Raw genomic sequence first — 24,984 nt, forward strand, 5'->3', positions numbered from 1 at the left:
AACTCTTTCAGTTTTATTTTTGTATCCCTTTCCTCTAGCATAGTGCCTGGCACATAGCAGGTGCTTACTAAATGCATATTGGTTAATGGATTGCTCTGCCCCTTTGATTTACTGTGTTTTGTGTCAAAAGTTCAAGGATGAAGCACTCCTATAAATTAGCTCATTTTTGAAAGTTGCTATGAGCAAAAAATTAGCCCTCATGTTCTGAATCTGGTAATGACCCTCTTCAAACCTTTACTGCTCAAAAAAAAAAAAAAAAATGTTTTTAAAAATGGGAAGTTTGGGGAAGGAGTGACTTTTGGGGGAAAAGAATAAAGTAATGAGTAATACAATACATATTGCAACACATCCAGGACTGCTCATCCTCAAGAATTTCTAAATTTCAAGAATGTGAGTTTAAGTAAATATGAAGGTTGCAAATTGTTTTCCAAAGATAGTTTAATAACTCCCACCATATTTGCTAGGCTCACATTTAACAGGTATAAGACTCTTCCAAAGTAAACAAATGACTTGTATTCTTATAAATGTGAGTCCATTCTCTACATATTTTAGAAATAAGGCCTTTATCAAAAACACAGTCTATAAAAATTGTTTGTACTTCTCTTCTAATCTTGGCTACATTGGTTTTGTATGTGCAAAATCTTTTAAATTTAATGTAATCAAAATTATTCATTTTGCATTTCATAACATTCTTAGTTCTTTGATCACATTCTTGAAATTTAGAAATTTTTGAGGATGAGCAGGCCTGGGCACTTGATTTAATTTAAAAAATTTTTTTTAATTGCACATATTTAACTTCTATCAAATTACTTGCTGTCTTGGGGAAGGAGGAGATAAAGGAGGGAGGAGAAAAAATTTGGAACACAAAGTTTTACAAAAATGAATGTTGAAAACTATCTTTATATGTATTTGGAAAAATAAAGTACTGAAAATTAAAAAAAAAAAAAAAAAAGACTATTATTTTGTTTTCCTGAGATGGCTTTGCTGGTCTCTACTTCCTCCTCCTCCCCCTGCCATTCCTATTATTCATAGGCATCTGGTTGGCTTTTTACAGTTTTAAGGTGGACACTTTAGTTTCTCAAATTTCAAGTTTTTGAAAGAATATGTACATGCTATCAAGATGGTCTACCTCTGTTCAGGAAGCTATCTTGGCCAGAAGTTCCTGAGAATGCTTTATCTGCATACCAGAAATTATGGTAATATTCCTTTTTATAGTCATTATTTAATTTGTTCTTTGGCCCATTCATTACTCAAGATGTTAACATTAAGCTTCCATTTAAGTCTTTGTCTTTTGCTTGTAGTGTTTTGATCTATAAAGAATGTTTGGTATGTCTGCTTTTTTATAATTATGTATAATTTATCTGTGCCCTAGAACCTGATCTATTTTTGAAAAGCTATTATATGGTGCTGAGAAATAAGCTTATTTTTTTTTGCTCTCTTTGTCATACCTTTCAGCTTTAAATATTCCATTTGTTCAGCTCCTTTTTCTTCTTTCTCCTAAGTTTACCTAGGTCTCAGAAACAAATATTAAAATATCCTATAATTTATGGTGTTACTATTTGTACAAAGGGAGTACCACAGCCAGGAAGTATAACCTAGAATCTCAGTTAATATAAACTAACTTGAGTAAATGTAAATAGCAAAACAAGTTCCACTATCTCAGGGGAACATTTGCATATGACCATGGGCCATCTCTGGCACTATACCTTATTTTTTCTCTTCATCTGATATGGTCTGTTGTTGGTGGGGAATGGGCTTGCCACTAAGGGTTGGGTTTCATAAGTAAAGTTGCCAAAACAACCTAATATAAAATCTATTTATTACCAAAATGACATAGACTCCTCTTTCCTTGGTAGCTCAGTCTCCTCTCAGAAAGTCTGCATCCCTACAATTTAATTGGCTTATCAGAGCAAAAGAGATTACCCCCTTACATGTATCCCTACAATTGATATAACTGGCAAGGTAATCTGCCCCCGACAAATGTTTTCCTAACATCACTTTCCAACTCAATTAACTTTTTCTTTGCGAAAAATATCATGCTATCAAGTGTGTATGCTTCTGTTGATATTGGCTCCTATCTATGGTTCCTTTAAATTATAATTTCTAAATCATTGCCTTTAAAAATATAACTTAATTTTTTTATTATAAATAAGCTATCTCTTTTTCTAAAAAGGTTCCTGAGGTTTAGCCCACTATTTAGAAATATTCATTTTAAAGGGAAAAAATATGATGACCATTGTGCTCATTACTCTTTCATTCAAATTTGATTAAACTCTTCTCCAGCATCAATTCTAATTATGTGGAGAGTAACTTTTTAATAAACTCTTTCAAAGTAAATGAAAAGCAACAGATGCAACTAAATCTTTAAGAATTTCTAAATTTTAAGAATGTGAATCCTAGTACGAATGAGGGTTGAGAATGGTTTACCAAAGAATAACTATTACCACATTGGCTAATTCACACTTAATAGGTATAGGACTCTTCCAAATCTGGAAACAAAATAGGTGCCTACTGGTTGGGGAATGGCTGAATAAAGTGCTACATATGAATGCAATGGAATATTATTGAGCAATTCAAAGAAACATCATTTGTATGAATTTATAGAGTTAAGAAAGCAGAAATAGAATACACTTAACTAAAATAATGTAAATAAATACTACAACACAACCAAACTTTTATTGCTATTAACTAATATTGGTCTCAGAGAAAAGGTGATGAAATACATTTCTTTTAGTAGGAAGTCAGGATTCTACATGGAGAATTTTGTGAAAGCTTAAGTTTTGCTTCCTGCTTTTCCTTAACCATTTTTCCTCTGCTACAAGGGAAAATTCCTTGTAGTGAATAAGGGTGTTTATTGGGAAAAGAAAATGACATAAAACAAAAAAGCATTTATAAAACTTTTAAAATAAAACAAAGTTGGTAATTGATTATTGTTATTGACGTTGCTTTTGCAGTTATTCCATTTAGAAACCAGTTTCAAATAAAGAGTTGGTAAGGAAGAATGCACTTCTAGTTGGTTTTTTATCCCCTTATTTAGTAGTGCATAGCTAAAGAAAAAAATTTTTGTTGACGTGATTTTATCTCATTTAAAATTATATTGAAAAGCTGCAGATGGAAGCAGTTACAGTAAGGCTAAATATGACTCACAAGATTCCCGACTTGTGTTCAGACATTTCAATTGTGTCCAACTCTTCATGATCCCATTTGGGGTTTTCTTGGCAAGATACTAGATGCTTTGCCATTTCCTTCTCCAGCTCATTTAAAAGATGGGGAATAGAGGCAAATAGGGTTGAGTGACTTGCCCATGCTCATGGCTAATGTCTGAGGCCAAATTTGAACTTGGGAAGATGAGTTTTCCTAACTCTAGGCTTAGCACTCTAACCATTTTGACACATAGCTGCTCTATTCCTGATTGTAGACAGTTCAAATTCTATTGGCATCCCCAAAATGACTAAAGTGTATGAATATTATACTGTTGATATAAAAACCATCAGTGTTGAAAAGCTACAAATTGACCTCCTAGACATAATATTCTTCATTGTGAACTTAATGGCATTAAGCAGACATTCTACTATTTCTTAGTGTCCATCTGACAAATATATTTAGTTTACAGCATTTGAAAGATAGCATGATATACTTGGATTCACTCCTCCCTCTGACCTATACTGGTTGTGGATCTTTGCCAAAGTCTTTAACCTCTTAATACTCTAGAGGTATCTCAGACTCTAAATTGCAGAGAAGGAGTCAGAGAGCACTGTTGAGGAAGATTCTTCCATTCCTCATACCAATGAAATCACATATCCAGCCCTAATCTTATATAGTCTTTCTCACTCAGTAGTTATATCTGACAAAGAATAATTATTAAGAGTTAGTTTGGAGTAAAATTTATCTGCTTTTTAAAACTGCAATTTGTAGAACTGAATTATTTTAAAACCTATTTCAAAGTATCGATCACTTGTCACAATGAACATTTTGGGGATTTACATAAAAAGCTGCATTTTTGTACCTAAATTTATCAATTCGAAAGTTTAACCCTAATTTTAATACAGAAGCAAAAGTTACCTAAAAAGGAAAAAAAATCCTTGGTAGTCCAACAAGATTTTTTGGTGGGAGGGGAGGGGAGCAATGACCCTGGGATAACATATCAAACTGAAAGGAGTGGTAAGAGCCTGGAATAATTTAGTTTTGAAATCAGGAGAGAACCTTTCATATGATCATTCATCCTCTTCCTCTCTCCTTTCTTCATCATCTTGCATAAGAACGAATGTCATGAATGTATCCCACCCTGCCCCTCTGAAGATCAAATTTTATCTTTTTGTTGTGATGAAGTAAGGCTTATTTGCTCTCCACCTCTCATCCTATGCCCTTATATATTTAAAACTGTCACAAGGCCCTCCCTCATGTGAGTGAAAACATACCAAATAACAGGTGATTGCTTTTTGCATTTTTAATAGGTTTTTGCCTCTACAAAAAATCTTTAGGTCTCTCTTTGATCTTGAAATACAGGCCCAGTAGTCAAAGAATATTCCCAGCTTAGTTACTTTGGGGACATATCTCTAAATTTTTTTTTTTAAATGGCAAGACAAATTCACATTTTTATCAACAATGTATTTATGTGCTTATTTATGTGCTTATTTAGTTCTTTGTAGTGATAGTGAATGGAACTGGGTAGGTAGGGTGTCCTTAATAACTGGGGAATAGCTAGACAAATTATGGAACATGAATGCAATGGAAAACTATGTCATAAAAAATGATGAAAATGACAATCTCAAAGAAACCTAGGAAGATGTGTATGAACCAATATAGAATAAAATGAGCAGAATCAGAACATTTTATATAAAACAACAACACTGTGAAGACAAGCAAATTGAAAGACTCAAGAACAATACATACTACCTTATAGAGAATTCATGGATTAAGAGCAAAAATTCAAACATAATTTTTGAACATGGTCAATGGAGAAATTTGTTTTGCTTTTCTATGCATGTTTGTTACAAAGACTTTGTCTTTTCTTTTTTTTCCCAATAAGACAGAAATGTGAGGAGAGCAAATAATTTTTTTTTTTTATTCATTGAAAAAAGTTAAAATAAAATTTAAAAAATCTATAGGCCCCAAGAAGTAGCTGCAATGGACTAGAAAAAACATCCACCTATTTTCAAATATATCTCACATAAAAAATATACTCTGAGAAATCTATGAAATCTTACTATTAAGTTGCATGACAATTTAAAACTAAGATAAAGAGAAATATAATACCTTTTAAAAAATTAAAAATAAAGACAAGATTTGATAATAACATTTCTACAAGATGAAAAATTTAGAGTAAATACAGATAATAGGGGAGAAGACATGCCAACTTGAAGAAAGCCCTGCAGTTTACATATACTACTTTAGTAAAGCTAAGATTTTAGTATTAATAAAACAGGGCTATAATTTTGAAAATAATTTTTTCTTGTGTTTTTTGTTCTTTTCCTCCATGATCTTTCTAGAAAGTTAATTTTTTACAGGTTTTCATATTTTAAAACATTAGAATAGCAAGTAATATTACTAAAATATATAGAAATGATTCATTTCTGAGATGCCTCCTGGCCATCTATGCCAGGAGCTTTAGTATGATGCTCTTCAGTTTCCACTTTTGCACTAGATTTTATGGCATGAGCTGCATAATTAAGGTTGGTATGTTCAGTCCATCTCCAGTAGCCTGAGAAAGGATTGTACAGCATCCCTGTTATTGTCTGGACCAAAAGACCATCTAAAAAAAAAATCACAAAACTAATTTAATAAATTGAAACTATCATAGTTCTCAGAATGTTGATGTAACCATCAGTGATGAAAAAGCAAAGTTGAAATAATAGAAATATATTTTTCTTGACTAGAACAGGCTGTCATACTTTCTAATCAATTAAAGAAAAGATTTCACCTATGTGGAGACCTCTATAAAGATAGCTTCTTAGGTCTGATTTTTAAAATAGTACGAAAAGAAATTTAAAAAACAAACCATTTCTGACTCGGACTATAAAATTCATTTCAATTTAATAAACATCTATTAAGTGCCTACTATGTGCTAGTACTGGAGTTTCAAAAAGAAGTAAAAGACAGTTTTTGCCTGTCTTTACTCAAGGAACTTACTATCTAGTAGGGGATAATATCCAAGCAAATATAGACAAACAAAGCTACATACAGAATAAATGGGATATAATTAACAGAAGAAAGGCATTGCAATTAAAGGGGGGTTAGGGAAAACTTCCTGTAGAAGGTAAGGTTTAAATTGAGACTTAAAGGAAGCCAGGGAGATCAACTGGTATAGCAGAAAAGGGTAAATATTCCAGGCATGGGGAACAAGAAGAAAAAATGCATAGTCAAGAAATAGTATCTGGTTCATGGAATAGCCTATAGGCTAGTATCACTGGACAGAAGAGTACAGATTGAGGAGTAAGGTATAAGAAGACTGGACTCAGAGTTATAAAGAGCTTGGAATGCCAAACAGAGCATTTTGTATTTGCTCCTGGATATAACCAGAAAATACTGAAATTCACTTAAGAGGTGTGTGACATAATAGACAAGTATTTTAGGAAAATCACTTTGGTGGCTGAATGGAGAATAGACTGGAATGGGAAGAGACTTGAACCAGGTAATCAGCTGGCTTTTGAAGCAATTAAGGCATGAAATAATTAGGGACTACACTAAAGTGGTGCATCAAATATTATGAAATTTAAACATTTAACATCACAATCTAGTCAATATGTAGGACAAATTTGCAAATAAGTGTATTGGTCACAAAATATATGGATCAGTGCTTAATAGCAACCAAGAAGCTACGAAGTCTAGATGGTTCATCATAGTATTTTTGAGGTAAACTTGTCTAACACTGTAGATTCTTCCCACTCTTAAACATTCTTGGCTTACTACCCATTATTAAAAAGAAATCCATATAAATCTTCTGAATGACTGCACATATATAACCTATATATGAGATTGCTTGCCATCTAAGGGAAATATAAGGGAAAGGTGGATAGAATTTGGAACTCAAAACCTTAAAAAAAAATGTTAAAAAATTGTTTTTGCATGTAATTGGGGAAACATTTAAAAAAAAAAAGTTCATAACAGTGCCTCTAGGAATATACAGAATAGAAGACTAGGTTATGAAGGTTCTTTGGGCTTTGCTCACACTAGAAGCACTTCAATACCTGAGGGGACATGAATAAGTAAAGAAATGAATAAAGGGGGGTGCAATTAGACAGTAGGGCTTTTATCGGCTGATGGGACCTAAGGTATACCCTGGCCCAATGTGACTAGAATCACAGAACATAGGAGTAGTTGAAGGATTCTTGTAAGTCATCTAGCCCATTGTCCTAATTTTCATAGACTGAGAATCATAAGGGACCTTAGAGATAATGTAATTCAACCCTCACATTTTACAAAGGAGGGAACTGGTCACGTTTGGCAACTTGGAGAAAACAGAAACAAATGACGACATCTGTCTAAGTATCAACTGGTACTATTTTTTGACTCTAAGGTTAGTGTTCATTACTAGCTTAATGTAGTGTCCATGACCTTACTTTTAAAAAATATTCTGATAACTACATTCCAATATAATTGGTTTCTTTGCCATCTTATGTATGCCATCTTTATTTTATGCCTTTAAAGACATTTTTCTGGAAAACAGGACTATAGACTTATCCAGAATAATCAAGTGGTCCATGAAAAAAAAAGGTTAAGAACCTTGGCAAAAGGGCAGCCCTGCCCCTTGAAGATGATTAAAATGAGATCTAGAGAACCTAAGTGAGTTGCTTAAAACTAAGCTTGTTAGTGACAGAATCAATATCAGATTCCCAGTCCCCTGTAGACCGCATCCAGTTCTCTTCTCAACTGCACAATCATCACTATTTGATGTTCTGAAGATATTTTGAGGCCTTTCTATAGGCTGTAAGTATTCTAACTTGGGTTTCAATTTAGGGTTGAGATTAATGCCTTCAAAAGCCATGTTACCTTTTCCCTTTTAACTCTCTTTTGTCTTTTTCTTCTTAAAAGCTAAAAACAATTATTTGTCCACTAAATATAAAGGTTGATTCCTCTTGAATTTGGGGGGCCCACTTTGCTTCTTTATATGTCATCTTATTTATAGCAATAAGTATATTACAAGACTTCAGTATGATCACATTTTAAAGAAGTTTTTATTTATGTTTTGGAAAGAATTATTTGGACTTAAGCTGATTAAGACTTTTTTAATACTTACTTGATTCTAAAAGGCTCTCTAATTCTTCTGGTGAAACAAATTTCTCCCAGGTATGAGTTCCTTTGGGTACAATGCCTGCAATTTGTTCAGCAAAAATAATTCCTAAAGCATAGGAAAGGTGTGTTTTGTTGATTGTAGTTAGGAACAAAGAGCCTCCAGGCTAACAAGACAAAAAAAAAAAAAAAAAAAAAAGCAGTTTAAAAAATTCAGAAGGAAAGGTAGCACAAGTCAGGTTACAGATTTGAGATAGTCCCACGGTAAGTTCATCAACAAAACAATTGTAGTTGAGATGCATATAAGAAAAATATAACTTATCAAAATAATATTCATGATCTTGGAGGGATAAAAGTCTATTACTTTCTAATTATCATCAAAGGCTATCTTCATATTCAAAGACAGGTTTTTATTAAAGCTATTTTCACAACTCAGAAAGCTAATCACAGTTACTTTTTCTAATTTTTGGTTACATGGATTCTGAAAAATGCTACCTGTAGATAAGGTAACAAATCAGTTTTTAGGTTCAACCTCATACCCATCAGATTGGTAAAGATAGTAAAGCAATGATTGGAAGCTTATAAAAGAACAGGCAGACCAATGCACTATAAGGAGGGCTGTAAACTGATTCAATCCTACTTATGTCACTAAATTTATTTACTTAAGTATGCTTACTTAAGCATACTTTTTATACCAGCAAACCTACAATTAAACATCTATACCAAAGAAATCAGAGAGGGAAGAACCGATATGTACAATAATAGCTACAGAATCTCTTTCTGTAATAGCAAAGAAAATAAAATAGGTCCTCTTTAATTGGGGAATGGCTATAAATTATGTTAATATAAATTTAAGGGAATATTTTTGTACTATAAGAAATTATGAATATGACAGATTCTGAGAAACATGAGAAGATTTTTGCAAATTGATATAGAGTGAAATGAACAGGACCAGGAAAAAAATTTATGAAATGACAACAATAATATAAAAAAAAAAAAAAAACTTTAAAAGATCTCAAAACAAAATTGGTTTTAAAAGACTGACAATGATACCTTCTACATCTTGAGAGAAAGATTAGGAACTCAAGATTTTGAATAAGATATGCATACTCAGACACATGTGAACTAGTTTTGCTAAACTAGATATACATTTGTTATAAGAGAGGATATCTATTGATGAAGGGGAAGGTGAGAGTAGTTTGTGAGTGAAGTGAATAATGATTGACATACAAAAAAGAGTATGAATAAAAAATTCATTTATAAATAACCTAAAGGGAAAAGAGAACAAAGGTAATACAAAAAAATAGAGCAGTTTGGGTCAAATTTTATTATGATATATGTGTGTGATTTTTAAAAAAAGATATATCTACTGTAACCTATTCAACATGTAAAGGATTGCTTGCCATCTGGAGAAGGGGGGTGGAGGGAGGGAGGGGAAAAATAGAAACAGAAATGAGTGCAAGGAATAATGCTGTAAAAAATTACCCTGGCATGGGTTCTATCAATAAAAAATTATTTTAAAAAAAGAGAGAGAGAAAAAAAAAAAAGATATATTTTCTAAAAAAAAATCTACACATAACAGAAATTTAATTCCTTACACAAGTCTCTTTCTTGTTCTTCTTTGGATACTGAAATTTTTGTTTGTTGGTATAAGTTCACAATGAAAAAAAAAACTTTTTAAAAATAAGGTGACAAATACCTCTAAAATGGGAAACATTAAAAAAAAAAAAAAAAAAGCCCTGGAAAATGAAACTGGAAAAATAACAATATTCCTAAGTACAAGCACTTTACATATTATTATCAGGTTTTTAATAATAATTCAGGTTCTTAATAAATTTCTTAGCATACCAATAATATTTTATGTAAAAATTATTGGTTGACCTTCACAATCTATGCAGTCTAATCCTCTTATAAAGGAATGAGCTAAAAGAAATATCATACTTAGAAAAAAGGATTCCCTGTAAAATGTGAATCAATAACTTTCTGTAAGAAAACACTGTAAGAGATAGAATAAAATGCCCAGTTTGAATTTAATGATAAATGTTGGAGGGGGTGTGGGAAACTGGGACACTAATGCATTGTTGATGGAGCTGTGAAATGATCCAACTATTCTGGACAGCAATTTTTTTTTAAGCTTTTTATTTTCAAAACATACAACATTCACCCTTGTGAAACCTTGCATTCCAAATTTTTCCCTCCCTTCCCCCATTCCCCTAGACTTCAAGTAATCCAATATATATTAAACATGTGCAATTCTTCTATACATATTTCTAAAATTATCATGCTGCACAATAAAAATCAGATCAAAAAGGAAAAAATGAGAAAGAAAACAAAATGTAAGCAAACTACAACAAAAAAAGTGAAAATACTATGTTGTGATCCACATCCAGAGAACAATTTGGAACTATGCCCAAAAAGCTATAAAACTGTGCATACTCTTTGATCCAGTAGTGTCTCTACTGAGCCTGTATCTCAAAGAGATCATAAAAAAAGGGAAACGGGCTCATATGTACAAAAATGTTTGTAGCAGTCCTTTTTTATAGTGGCAAGGAACTAGAAATTAAGTTGGGATTGAGTTGGGAAACTGAGTTGGAAACTGAATTCCCAAATTCAGTTGGGAAATGGTTGAATAAGTTATGGTATGTGAATGTAATGGAATATATTGTTCTAAAAGAAATGATGAGTGGACTGGTTTCAGAAAGACAAAGAGAGATTTACAAAAATTGATGCTGAGTGAAGAGAATAGAATCAAGACAACACAGCAACAGCAAGATTATGTGATGATCAGTTCTAATAGACTTGGCTCTTTTCAACAATGAGGTAATTCAAGGTAATTCCAATAGGTCTGTGATGAAAGAGCCATCTACATCCAGAAGGAGAGCCATAAAGACTGAATGTGAAGCAAAGCATATATTTTTACCTTTTTTTTTTTTGTTATGGTGATTTTTTTTTCCTTTCTTTTTTCCCCCTTTTGATCTGATTTTTCTTGTGCAGCATGACAAATATACAAATATATTTAAAAGAATTGCACATGTCTAACCTATATTGGATTAAGCTTTAGAGAAGAAAGGAGAAATGGAGGGAGAAAAATTTGGAACACAAGATTTTGCAAAGGTGAATGTTGAAAATTATCTTTGCAAATATTTGGAAAAAGAAACAGCTATAGAAAAATAAAAAATAGATGCGGGAAAACTGGGACACTAATGCATTGTTGGTGGAGTTGTGAACGAATCCAACCATTCTGGAGAGCAATCTGGAATTATGCCCAAAAAGTTATCAAATTGTGCATACCCTTTGATCCAGCAGTGTTTCTATTGGGTTTATATCCCAAAGAAATACTAAAGAAGGGAAAGGGACCTGTATGTACCAAAATGTTTGTAGCAGCCCTGTTTGTAGTGGCCAGAAACTGGAAATTGAATGGATGCCCATCAATTGGAGAATGGCTGGGTAAATTGTGGTATATGAATGTTATGGAATATTATTGTTCTGTAAGAAATGACCAGCAGGATGAATACAGAGAGGACTGGCAAGACTTACATGAACTGATGCTAAGTGAAATGAGCAGAACCAGGAGATCATTATACACTTCGACAACGATATTGTATGAGGGCATATTTTGATGGAAGTGGATTTCTTTGACAAAGAGACCTAACTGAGTTTCAATTGATAAATGACGGACAGAAGCAGCTACACCCAAAGAAAGAACACTGGGAAACGAATGTGAACTATCTGCATTTTTGTTTTTCTTCCCAGGTTATTTATACCTCCTGAATCCAATTCTCCCTGTGCAACAAGAGAACTGTTTGGTTCTGCAAACATATATTGTATCTAGGATATACTGCAACATATCTAACACACATATCTAACACATATAAAACTGCTCGCCATCTAGGGGAGGGGGTGGAGGGAGGGAGGGGAAAAATCAGAACAGAAACGAGTGCAAGGGATAATGTTGTAAAAAAATTACCCTGGCATGGATTCTGTCAATATAAAGTAATTATTAAATAAAAACTTAAAAAAAATTTAAAAAAAGAAAAAAAAAAGAAAAGAAAAAAAGAAAAAAAATAATAATAAAGATTTGTCTGGTAAAAAAAAGTGTACATAGCAAGAGGAAATATTTACTTTCAATTCCTTCTGAGTTATGAAATTTGTGTAAGAAGTTTAACCAGGTAAACAAGAAGATGAATATATCTAGTTGGGTTTTTTCCCCTGGAATATTTTAGGTACACATTTATGTACATGTACCTATTTATATTAATTTTATTTGCATGGGCATACAAACTCTCAGCCAGCTCAATGTGTGGATTCAACAACTAAGAGTGAGAGTTAGGATTTAGGAAATAAGTTCAAACAACTATATTAGTATTTTCTAGAAATCAATGAAATTTGGGCAATGAAGAAAAATTAGAGACAGCATTCTGTTCTTTTGCCACTTGGACCTAAAGAATTCTCCCAAACAAAATACCATTTTAAATTCACAAGTGAATAATGATGGTTACTGCAATACAATGTGGTCACATGTTAAAAGAAATTTTGGAATATGAACTTACTGCACAGGATCTTGAAGAGCCATATATATTAAAGATCCTGCATATATATATGTGTGTGTGTGTGTGTGTGTATTTCTTTAACATATGCAATTTGATAATTGAAATTACTATAATAGATGTATGTGTTTTTAATTGATTACAAATCAATTGTTCTCAGAATTTTTGTAAGTGTCCATTAGCTATTTTAAAATTAGTCAACATTATAGGAAAGACAACAGCTATAAATGTGTAGAGCTTTCCAAAGTTGCACTTGTCAAAGCTCATTTACTTTCGATAAGAAATTAGGCTCCAAAAATGTTTTAGAGTGTCTACCTTTGCATTGCCTAATAGAGTCAGCAATCTGGATTTCAAGATATCAATTCTCTTATGAGTAATATCAATATTCAGGGCCAACATAAAAGCATATAAAGATATGGTCAGAAAAGGCATCACCTGTCTCCCCAAAACATGCTAGACTTTCAAGGCTAAAGATGGGGACTGAATGGTTTCAGTTACAAAAAGAAATCTATTACCACATGCACAAAAAACCATTGGCCCTGCCAAGATCTGCTTAAGCACCAGCTACTTAAAAAAAATAAACAGAAGAGAACTTTGGCCAAGCTAAAACAATGCTTACTTTTAATACTTGGCAGCAGCACTGAATAAAGGTTTCCAAATCATTCACATGCTCCACAACCTCTGAAGCTACAACAGCATCGAAAGTTTCTGCAGTATCTTCTACAATGTCCTCCAGGGAACATGCTTTGTACTGGATTCTCTTGTCCAGGATTGGATCAAATGATTTGTGCTGTTGTGCTGTTTTAATATTCTCATTCAAAGGATCAATTCCAGTAACCAAAGCTCCTAGTCGCCCTAGAGGCTAAAGACAAAAAGGACTGTCACCCTCTGGAAGAAAGCAAGATGACTGTACTAGCAACCTAAAATTTTTAATATTTTTCAAAAAGGCCAGCAGTCAGACAGTATGAAAAAAATTTTTTCTCTTGGAACATGGTGCTTTATTTATTTTCTGTAGTCATAGTAGCAAATAACCAAAACAACATACCATATAACCAAAACAATATACGTTTATGTATTTTGCATTTTAAAAATAAAGGTGTAACCAGTCTTTGAGTTCTCTTAATCACTTGAGAGGACTGCTCTTTGTCCAGTCCTTTTCCTTTAAAAAGGAGAAATCATTCATTGTAAGCTGTTCTCTTTTTCAGCTTTGGAAATCAATGAGTACATTTACAGAAAAGCCATACCGACTTAGTTTATGTTGTTAAAAAACGTAATCTTTATAAGGCTGAATTTTTAAAAGAACATAAAAATCCTATGAGCTTCTCAGACATAACATTTTAGATTTAAGATACTTTTGAGAAGCAGCAGAGTATCAACTAATGGTTTCTTCTCACCTTTACTATTTATAAACAATTACATTAATGCCCTTGAAATCTGACAGAATAAACATTGTAATTATATAATGTTATTCCACAAGATTTTTCAACATAAGAACTGAAGGGCAAAGTTTCAGCAATACTCTTCCATGTTATGATTCCATAAAAAAGTATCTAAAATATAGAATGAAAGGCTAATTGCAAGGCTCCAAGGCCTGATATAATATAGCAACAAACTTAACTTTCACCTATTACAATTCCATGGTGAAGTTAGATGACTGTAAGGGAATGGCTTTTTCAGTCCTAGCCCTACACTTTCATCATAGATGTATATTATAATTCATTCATTCAATTGTTTCTTAAAAATATTTAATGAATACTATATAAATCTGTTCCCCTCCCTCTTAGGCTTCTAAGTTAGGTTTAAAAGGGTAAAAAATGAGATAATTATCCACTGATCTGGTTCTTACTTCACATAACAGTCCACCTCCACAGCCAACATCTAGAATCTTCATTCCAGACAATGGACTTTCCAAGTGATGATTAGTAATCATTTTCAAAAGGTTATCTCTAAAAAATAATAATAAAAAAAATCTTATGACTGGCTTACTTTCTAAAAAACATAAAAATATAAAAGTTCAGGAATTGGCTTATTAGCAAAAAAGTACCATTCTTAAATAACTGTTGCATTTGCAATTTAAACCAATTTGTTTATAAATACTAAAAAAAAGTTTTTTAGAAACATGCAGAAGTGTTTCCAATAATCAAAACCAGAAAAGTTAAAAAAAGTAACTTTGAAAATGAGAGGATGGGAAGAAGAGGGAATAACAGAGACCAAAGGCAAGTAAGTTGTTGTTGTTTTTTTAATAGTGAGCCACATGATTGGAAATCCCTATTTTACTTCATTCCAGAAAACTGATAAAGATGATAAAGGGCAATAATAGACAATATTAGATGAGTTTTGTTTTGTTTTGTTTTTTTGCTGAGGCAATGGGATTAAATGATTTGGTCAGGGTCACACAGTTTGGAAGTGATAAGTGTCTCAGGCTAGGTTTGAACTCAGGTCTTCCTGACTTCAAGGCTGGTCCTCTATCCAACTAGCTGCTCCCATGGATGAGTTTTGATGAGACAAATACACTAATATGCTGTTGGTAGGGATGTGAGTTAGTCCAAAAATTTTGGACAGTAATTGGAAATTATGCCAAGAAAATGACAGAAATATCACAGAGATACAACTAGTAATAATACCTGAAGAAAGTTCAATACAGAAAGATACAGTGCATAACAAAATATTTATGCAACACTTTTTGTACAGCAAAGAGCTGGAAACAAAATACTAATAACTGGGGAATGATCAAATATACCTAACTACAAAATAATATTTTACTTTTTTAAATGTTCTATATGCAATGAGTTCAAAGATGAGAAATAATTCCAATGAGAAGCAAACAGAAGAGTTGTCTTAAGATATCTTACTTAAATCTTAAGACATTTTCAAATGATACAAAAAAAGACATATTAAATAATTAATAGAAAAATGTAATAGTCCTATAAAATTACTTTCAGGAGTGTATAAGCTCAAAATGAAGTGAGGTTGGACAAAAAAGTAAATAAAACACAAAGTGTTAGGTTTTTTAAATTATACTGAAGACTGTCAAAAAGTTTCATCTTTTTAAACACCAATATTCTGAAATTAAATAGATAATGAATGGATTGCTGATTTCAGTATCATAAGACACTCCTCTACCAATGCAAGCCAGAACTTTCTCTGCAATATATTATTTTAGACAGCTGCTTAGAGCATTGAGAGGTTAAGTTATTTGTCAACATCACACAGCCAATATGTGATAAAGGCAATACTAGGATTCAGATTTTCTTAACTCCAAAGCCAATTTTCTTTCCATATACTACCATGCCTCTCAGAACATACTGTTTCTACAATACAACCACACAATATAGTGCCCCTCAATCTTTCAAGAATTAAAAATACAAAAAAAAAAAAAAAACACCAAAAAATTATGAAAAGACTAGTAATGGGAATAAAAAAGTTTGCAGAATATTACCAAAACATGATATTTTAAAATAATTATGAGGAGCACAAACTTTGCTTTTTCCCTACAGCCATAATAGTTGAAAAGCTAAGGTGAAAAATCAGTGATAAAATCAGGAGACCAGGGTTTCTGATCCCTGATCAGCCACTTCTTTATTGTACCGTTTTCTACTTATTTATATGACCTTTCTAAAAAAAAAAAAATTGAATTCTAATTTCTCTTCCTCTCCCACTAACTGAGAAAGCAAATAATATATCAATTAAATATGTGAAATTACACAAAGCATGTTTCCATATTAGTCATATTTACTTTTTCAAAAAAAAGGAAGAAAAATAAAGAAAGTGAAAAAACTCCCCTCAATCTGTACTCCGAATTCATCAGTTTTTTCTCTGGGATGTGGATGGCATTCTTCATCATGAGTCCCTTGGAATTATCATTACATTGAACAGAGCTTTGTTGTGTATTCTTGAACAAATCACTTAGAAGGGACTTTAGAGTTTATGTAGTCCAACTCCCTTATTTTAGATATAAATAAACTGAAGTCCAGAGAGATTTAAATGTCATTACTAAAATTCAATAAGCACAAGCATCAACTTTCATAAAACACACACCCTATCAATTTGTTATTGTTTTCAAATAATATAAGTAAGGACATCTGTTTAAGTAAACAAATTTTAAAAAGCAACAACAATATATTCCTGTTGAGCATTTATGGAATTAATCCAAAGAATAGTTACAGTATTCCCTACAGGAAGAATGGAAGAAGAAACACTCATTGAAAAGATGTTTGGGGAATAGGTGAAGGGTAGAATGATAGACCTTAGATGGTACAAAACTACAAAAGGTTTAGAAACCTCCAAAGCAAAACAAAAAAATCAGTTCAAAGGGAACAGTATTTTCAAACCACAAATAATTCCCATACAATGAGATGAAATTCAAAACCAGAGTCATTTCTCATCAGAGCCAGAAAGGACCTCATAGATCACCCAGCATGATTCTTTCATTTTTACAGACAAGGAAAGAGTGACTAAGTTAAATAATTTGCCCAGCATCACACAGAGTATGAGTGGAAGAGACACAGCTAGAATTGTTGCATGCAAATTTCTAATCCACTTTTCTTTACAAGAAAAGACATTCTGAATAATCATTTACTGTGTAGAGGTGAAAATCAATACATTCCTGCCAATCAAGATGAATTATAGGTAGTTCTTGCTTTTGTTTTTTTTAGACTTCATATCATTATTTACCAATTAGTTTATCTGTAACATCATCTTTCACTATTTTGGATATGATCCACTCATTCATTACTTTCAATAGTTTTTTTTTTTTGTTGTTGTTGTTTTAGCTCATTAGTCTTTTTGCATACCTTTTGATCTAGCAATATTCCATGAGGTCTGTATCCCAAAGAAATCATAAAAAAAAGAAAAAGATCCACATATAAAAAATATTTATAGCAGCTCTTTTTGTGGGAGCAAAAAATTGAAAATTGAGAGGATGACCATCAATTCAGGAATGGCTAAATAAACTGTGATATATGAATCTAATGGAATACTATTCTGTATGAGAAAGGATGACTAAGCGGATTTCAGAAAAACCTGGAAAGATGTATGATAATCAACTGTAATAGACTTAACTTTTCTCAGCAATGCAATGATCCTAAACAATTCCAAGGGACTCGTGATGGAAAATGCTAACCACATCCAGAGAAAGAACTATGGAATCAGATTGCAGATCACTTTTTTGTTGTTTTTTTTCTTTCCTGTGTTTTTTTCCTTTTGCTCTGAGTCTTCTTTCAAACATAACTAATGTGGAAATATGTTTAACATGATTGTACATATGTGCTGTCTTAGGGAGGAGGAAAAGGTTAATCTTCAAAATCTTAAAAAGATGAATGATGAAATGGCAACTTACTTCATTTTGATTGGCAGGATTTTCACCTCTGCACAGTAAATGACTATCCAAATTGTCTTTTCTTGTTGTAAAGAAAAGTGGATTCAAAACTTACATGCAAAAGTTCTAGCTGTACCTCTTCCACTCTCATTCTGTGTGATCCTGGACAAGTTATTTAACCTATCTGACCCCCTTGTCTATATTACAAAGATAAATGTAATTGGAAAAAAATAAAATACTATTAAGGAGAAAAAAATAAAATAAATTTCATCAATTTTGTGTAAATTCAGTGAGCAAAATTTCACCATTCAAATATAGAAATGTATAAGCTAAATAATAAACGGGTGGAAGATACAGGTTATGAGTGAGGAATGATTTTTTTTTTCCCCTATACTGTTTCTTGATGAATTTTAATGAAACAAAAGATCACTCATTTGGAGCGGGAATGGACCCCAGAGGTCATCCAGTTCAAGGTTTTCACTTCACAGTTAAGGAAACTGTTTGAAGTCACAAAAGTCATTTCAGCTCTTAGGCTTTAGGCTCCTTAGACAAACCTTCTCCTCATTTGCAAACTTGCTTTCACTTTATAAATATTTTCCTTCCTACTCCTTCCATATTCCAGCTTCCACTGAGACTTAGTTCCCTCCTAATGACAAAGCCTCCATAACTTCTCATTAGCACTTGTTCTTCCAAATTCATTGGTAATGGCAGAGAAGTTGGCATCTTCCTTGTTCTTTAATGCCACTTTCAAGCTCCCACTTTCATGCCATCATTCAGTAACCTTTTCTTCTCCAAGATACACTCAGTTCATATCTATCACCCAATCAAAAGTCTGGTAGTTTTGTATACTGACTTCCAAGACCCTTCCTTTCCAGGAAGGAATCAATTTAGGACCTGATTTAAAATCTTTCTCTCCTCCCTAACTCCTGCCCTCATAAAAGAAGACTTTCAATATTTATACTATCATCCCTCTAATATTCTGACCTCGTCTTTCAACTTATTCATTTCCCATATATACACTTCCACTGGACCTCAACTACAAACAGAAATGATCATACCTTGACCTTGTCATCACCCACAAATGCACCATTCATATGTTCATTAATTTGGAAATTTCCTTATCTGATCACAAACTTGTTATTCTAGTTCTCCCTCTGCCTTTGCAAGTTCATCCTCACTAATCCTCCACACTCTTATTCTTTTCCAAGCCATGGAAAAATACTCTGCACTGACTATTTTTTCTTCATTTCTCCATTTTGACACCCTTTCTCAGTTCAACTCTACTTTGTGTATTTCTCTCAAGTCCCTTGTCCCTTATCCTATTACTAACTTTGTTCCTACTTATGTGCTGCTGAACAAAGCTGGACAAAGTCATAAAATTATGATGAATGAGAACACAACAAATTTATGTTACATAATCTCAAGTGGGCTCTCACCATAACAAAGCAATATTTTTACCTCTCCCTAATTGACTCACTATCCCACTCACCATAGTAGTTTTTCCAAACCTTTTTTTATCCCTGTTCAAATCTCCCAAATTTCCTCCTACCTCTACTTTCATATTTAAGAATCTTGCTTCACATTTTACTGAAAAAAAGTAAGTCATTGCAGGAAAAGTTAATAATAAAATATTATAGGGGATATAAGAAAACAGAGACACTAATGCATTACTGGTGGAGTTGTGAACTGATCTAACCATTTTGAAAAGCAATTTGGAAGTATATCCAAGGGCTATAAAATTATGCATGCCTTTTGAGCTCACAGTACCACTGGGTTTATATCCCAAAGAGATTTAAAAAAAAAAAAAAAAAAGGAAAGGAAAAGGACCCACATGTGCAAAAATATTTGTAGCAGGGTTTTTTTGTGGTGGCAAAAAATTGGAAATTGAAGAGATGCCATCAATTGGGAAATGACTGAATAAGTTGTGATACATGGATGCAATGGGATATGGAATAGGCTATTCTATAAAAAAATAATGAGCAGAAAAGTTTCAGAAAATCTTCAAAAGATTTACATGAACTAATGCTGAGTAAAGTGAGCAAAACCAGGAGAATATTTTACACAATGTGGTATGGATGATCAACTATGAAAGACATAGTTCTTCTCAGCAATACAATGATTCCAAGACAATTCCAATAGACATGTGATGGAAAATGCTATTTTTCTTTCGCAACATGATTAATATAGAAATGTTTAAAATGATTGTACATGTATAATCTATATCAAATTGCTTGCTATCTTGGAAGGGAGAAAGTAAAGAAGGGAGGAGAGAAAATTTGGAACTCAAAATCTTACAAAAATGAATGTTGAAGACTATCTTTACATGTAATTGGAGAAAATAAAATATGATTAAGTGAAAAAAAATATTGAGTCTTTCACCAAAAGCTCTTTTTTCTCCCCCTCCTCTTCATCATCACCCATCTGTTGAGCTGTTACTTCATCTCCTGACTACATTTTCACTGGCTGTCCCTTATGCTAAGAAAGACTTCTTACAGAAGGTGGGATTCTGGAAGGGACTTCAAGGAGGTCAAGAAGTAGAGATGAGGTTTGAATTTATTTATTTATTTGGTTTTGATTTTTTGTGAGGCAATCAAGGTGAGGATTAGATTTTTTTAATTTTTTAATATTAAAGGAAAAAAAAAACTTACTGAATTGAAATGAAAATAGGGTCTTGGAGAAAGTCAATAGAATAAGAATCAGAAAGTTGGACTCGTAATATTAGCAAGGTTACTAAATTAATAAATATCCTCCAAAAAATAGCTCAGTGTCTTAGAATTTAAATTTTCTCAATTATAAAATGATCTGAATGTCATCTGACCACAGTCACTTCTAAGGTACTTAATCATAATTAATTAGATGGCTGAAAAGTACTTTACAAATTAATAGAGAAAAGATGATCCTATTAGATAATATTATTGATAATATAATAAAATAACAAAAAATATTCAAATAACTTTGGAGAGATTCTAACTTTAAAAGCATAATACCAATATACACTTTGTGCATTTTTACTCACAATTTATACTTATGAAGCTAAGTATATAAAAATAAGTATATTAAAAGAAAATAAATTTAACAGAAAATCTGATACACTAACCAGAGTATCATTTAAGAAAAGTAAGAATTTACCAAATAATACCTAATAAATGGCACCCTTAAATCATTCATAGAATGAAGAGGTGCATATTCTCCTTGCTCATCCCACCATTTGTATGCCAGGGCCTGAAATGTTTTCATCTCATTTGGATCCACTGTTGTTGAAGTGCTATGCAATCTCATTCCAATATATCTGAAGAATGAAACAAATGAATATATGAAATGCCAAAGATCTTCAAAATATAACATGGGAAATGTTACATTTTTGCTCATATTCATTAATTTTTTTAAAACCCATAGTCTTCCTTTCATATTCCCTTGTTTTATGAGGGAGTTCTGTATAAAAAAAAATTAAATTTAATTAATTAATTTTTTTTTTTAATGAGGGAGTTCTGTTGATACCATCATAGATAATTTTCCTTGAAATCATATCTTTTATAATAATGTATTTTCATTTTACTATTAAGTATGGAAAGGGCTTGCTTTCCATCTCTACTACTAAGTGAGGCTTTCCAAACTCATGCCATTAGACAGCACCATGATGATTCTGAAAAGCCCAGGGGATAATACAATTTTTGGCAAACTTGGAAAGAAGAGAATATGGTATATACTACTATGCAGCCACGTCTGGGGAATGGATCCCTTAATGAAAGATACAGTACAGACCAAAATCTACAAAATGGAATATTCTAGTTCTTGTTCCTGGAGAGCTAGGCTATAGAAAATTGCTGTTTACTTAATATAAGACCTCAGAACTATGCTGTTTTGAGTTGGGCTGACAATTTTTTAAATCTTTCAGGTCTGGCTGATCCTTTGAAGAGGGTTTTTTAAAGTATATAATGTTCCAAAACTTTATTAAGTTTGGATTCGAAAATGTACCTGCACCACTGAGTTCTGTCCTCCAGCAGAGTAAAATCCATTACAGTGAAATGCTAATTTATCAAATATTGGGGGATGCCAATTAGGCTTCAGCATGTCACATTATGTTTAGCTGTACCTATTCATCTTGAAAGCTAGGTACATATGCCCTTTTATAATACAAATGGAACTCTTACTTAATATTATGTTCATTCATTTTTTTTCATACTTTATTATTCAATAACTTCAAAAAGACCCTTATGCAGGAAGCAAGGCTAGATACTTGGAAAATAGAGCTCAATATAAATACTATTTTCTATTTTCCATAAAATTGTAAATTTTATTTTCTTAAACTAATACAATTATGCAAAAGTCCCTAGTTTAACTTTTAAACTGTATACATAGCCAATTTCTCTTTGACAAAAATAATTTATGATTTCATGTATTACATTATTGTATAACTCACAAAATACTGAAAAAGTGACAAATTCTGCATTTTAATTTTAAAAAATTTTAAAATTCTAATTAAAAAAATAAAACCTTCAATCAAAAACCATCATATTAGGACAAATTAGCAAACATCTCACTTTTAGGTGAGATGATAAATTATTATAATTATGATAAATAATTACATCTCTCCTCCAAATAAGTAATTATTATACTGATTCATCAAAAAAACATACCTGTAAGTTTTCATATTATCTGAGTAGGCAACAGTTATATTGTTAGATTTTAAACACATGATTCCTTTATCATTGAATAGCCAAGGTGTTATGAGCAGAGTCCTGTTGGTTTGCTTTCCTGGATAAGTAGGAAAATAAAAAGCAAGAATTAAAAAAATTAATTTCCAAAGAATGATCCTTACTAATGCACAATATAATTTTATCTAGAAACTAACCAACACAATTCGTACTTCTATTATATCACAAATGACAAAAATTTAAGTAGATTTTTAAGCAAAAAGAAAAAAAATTTCAGATTGTATTCTATTTTTAAAAAGCAAAATTCTAGTTATAGCCATTTAATCAGAACTAGGTGGCTGAGTGAATAGAGCACTGGGGCTGGAGTCAGGGAGACCTGAGTTCAAATCCAGCCTCAGACATTTACTAGCTATGTGAGTCTAAGCAAGTCACTTAATTTTCGATTCACCTTACTCCACGGGAAAAGGAAATAGCAAACTAGTATCTTTACCAAGAAAATCTCATAGGGAATATAGTCCATGGAATTATGAAAGGTCAGCTATGACTGAACAACAACACTACAATTTATTTACACTACAATTTAACACTACAATTAATTTACAAATTAGAGTCTATCCTTTTTTTTCTAACAATTTCCTTTCAAACATAGTAAAAACACCATCAAGAATATCGTATTAAATTAGAAAGCATGGAATTCTATCTGAAGTCAGATTAACTTTCTCTCTTCAATTTTATGAAAATATACATGTTCAAACCTGTCCCATTTTTCTCCCATTTTTTACATTACTTGCTTAGAACAGATTGTATAATAGAAACAACATTATACTTGAAGTCAGGAGATCTTGATCAGAGTTTTGCTTCCATGTGATAGTAGGAAAGTCATTTAACTTCTCTAAGTTTCAGTTCTCTGATAATCCTTACACTGCCTATTTCTTCTTTTCAACATGTCCCAAAAGTTTTAGTGCAGTTTAAACTTGAATAAGCACTATGATGCATTCAAGCTATGAAAGCTTAAAATTTCACTAAGGCTTTTGAGATACTCTGTGTGGATATTAATAATACTCACTATCTTTTATTTTAAAGATAAAACAATTATTCAACTACCAATCAACATTCAATAAGGAAAGTGGTCTACTGTTTTCTTTCTCTGTTATTGCTCTCCCTTATTTACAAATCAAAAGCATATTTTTGTCTAAAGGAATTGGGTAAGATTCCTTTACCTATTTTTCCTCCAAAAAAGTTTGTATAGTATTAGAATTGTTCCTTAAATGTTGGACAGAATTTATTTGTTAATTCATCTGATACTAAAACCAGCTCCTAGTTTTAGTTTTAATTTTTCTTCCTTTCAGCTTTTTATAACAGTTTTCTTCCTTTCAACTTTTTAATATCTCCTTTGATCTTCCAAGATTTCCATTTTGGTGTTTAAGTAGAGATTTTTAATTTGTTCTCTTTCTAATTTTTTTTTCTAGTAGCATCCCCAATTTATTGATCTGCTTTTTCTCTCTTGTTGACATATGCAGTTGATGATATAATTATCCTTCTACTTTGGCTATATTTTACCAATTTTGTAATGTCTCATTTTTGTTATTCTCTTTAATGAAATTGTTGATCATTTCTACAATTTGTTCTTTGACCTAATTATTCTTTAGAATTAAATTATTTGGTTTCCAATTTGCTTTTAATCGAAGCTTCCATAATCCTTATTATATTATGGTCTGAAAAAGAATGCAATTTAAAATTGCATTTATTTAAATTTATTTGATTTTATATAACTATATATATATATTAAATATATTTAAATATATTAAATTAAAAATTTTTGCTTTTCTGCATCTGAGGGTTTTATGCCTTGATACATTTTTTTGTGAAGCTGTATATGGCTATATATGCCATATACAAATAAGAAAAGGTGCATTCCTTTTTGTTTTTTTTTTTTTTTGACATCTAATGGAGTCATTAGCTTCCACTTACCAATTCTAATTTTTTAATAAGTGTTTTTTTCTAGTGAGTTTTTGTTCCTTTTTCCATTTGGAAAAATGCTTTTTAAGGAGTCATTTACATCAATGATTTTTCCTACCTCTTTTTCCTTTTGGCCAATTCTGCTTTTGTATTTATATTACTATTCTTCTATAATACTATTCTTTAGTATTTTTTCTACCTCTTTTTTCCAAGCTGTCACCATGATAGCTTCGCTTGTTTTTCCCATGTCACCATGGTCAGGTTCTTTCCTTTGTTG

The 24,984-nt window shown here is 31.9% G+C and overlaps 1 protein-coding gene across 1 annotated transcript in view; it reads right to left on the reverse strand.

The window, feature by feature from the left end:
• Window positions 1–4,813: 4,813 nt before the first annotated feature.
• The window catches only part of COQ3 (coenzyme Q3, methyltransferase), a 30,477-nt gene continuing 10,306 nt past the window's right edge, over window positions 4,814–24,984 (reverse strand). The window contains exons 2-7 of the mRNA XM_051997440.1: window positions 22,731–22,848; window positions 21,233–21,382; window positions 14,623–14,722; window positions 13,396–13,638; window positions 8,237–8,396; window positions 4,814–5,752 (exon numbers count right to left, since the gene is read on the reverse strand). Coding sequence (XP_051853400.1) covers window positions 5,568–5,752; window positions 8,237–8,396; window positions 13,396–13,638; window positions 14,623–14,722; window positions 21,233–21,382; window positions 22,731–22,848 — 956 coding nt within the window. The 3' untranslated portion in view covers window positions 4,814–5,567. The remainder of the gene's footprint in view (window positions 5,753–8,236; window positions 8,397–13,395; window positions 13,639–14,622; window positions 14,723–21,232; window positions 21,383–22,730; window positions 22,849–24,984) is intronic.

The sequence above is a fragment of the Antechinus flavipes genome, chromosome 4 (assembly GCF_016432865.1).
Source record: "Antechinus flavipes isolate AdamAnt ecotype Samford, QLD, Australia chromosome 4, AdamAnt_v2, whole genome shotgun sequence".
Taxonomy (NCBI): domain Eukaryota; kingdom Metazoa; phylum Chordata; class Mammalia; order Dasyuromorphia; family Dasyuridae; genus Antechinus; species Antechinus flavipes.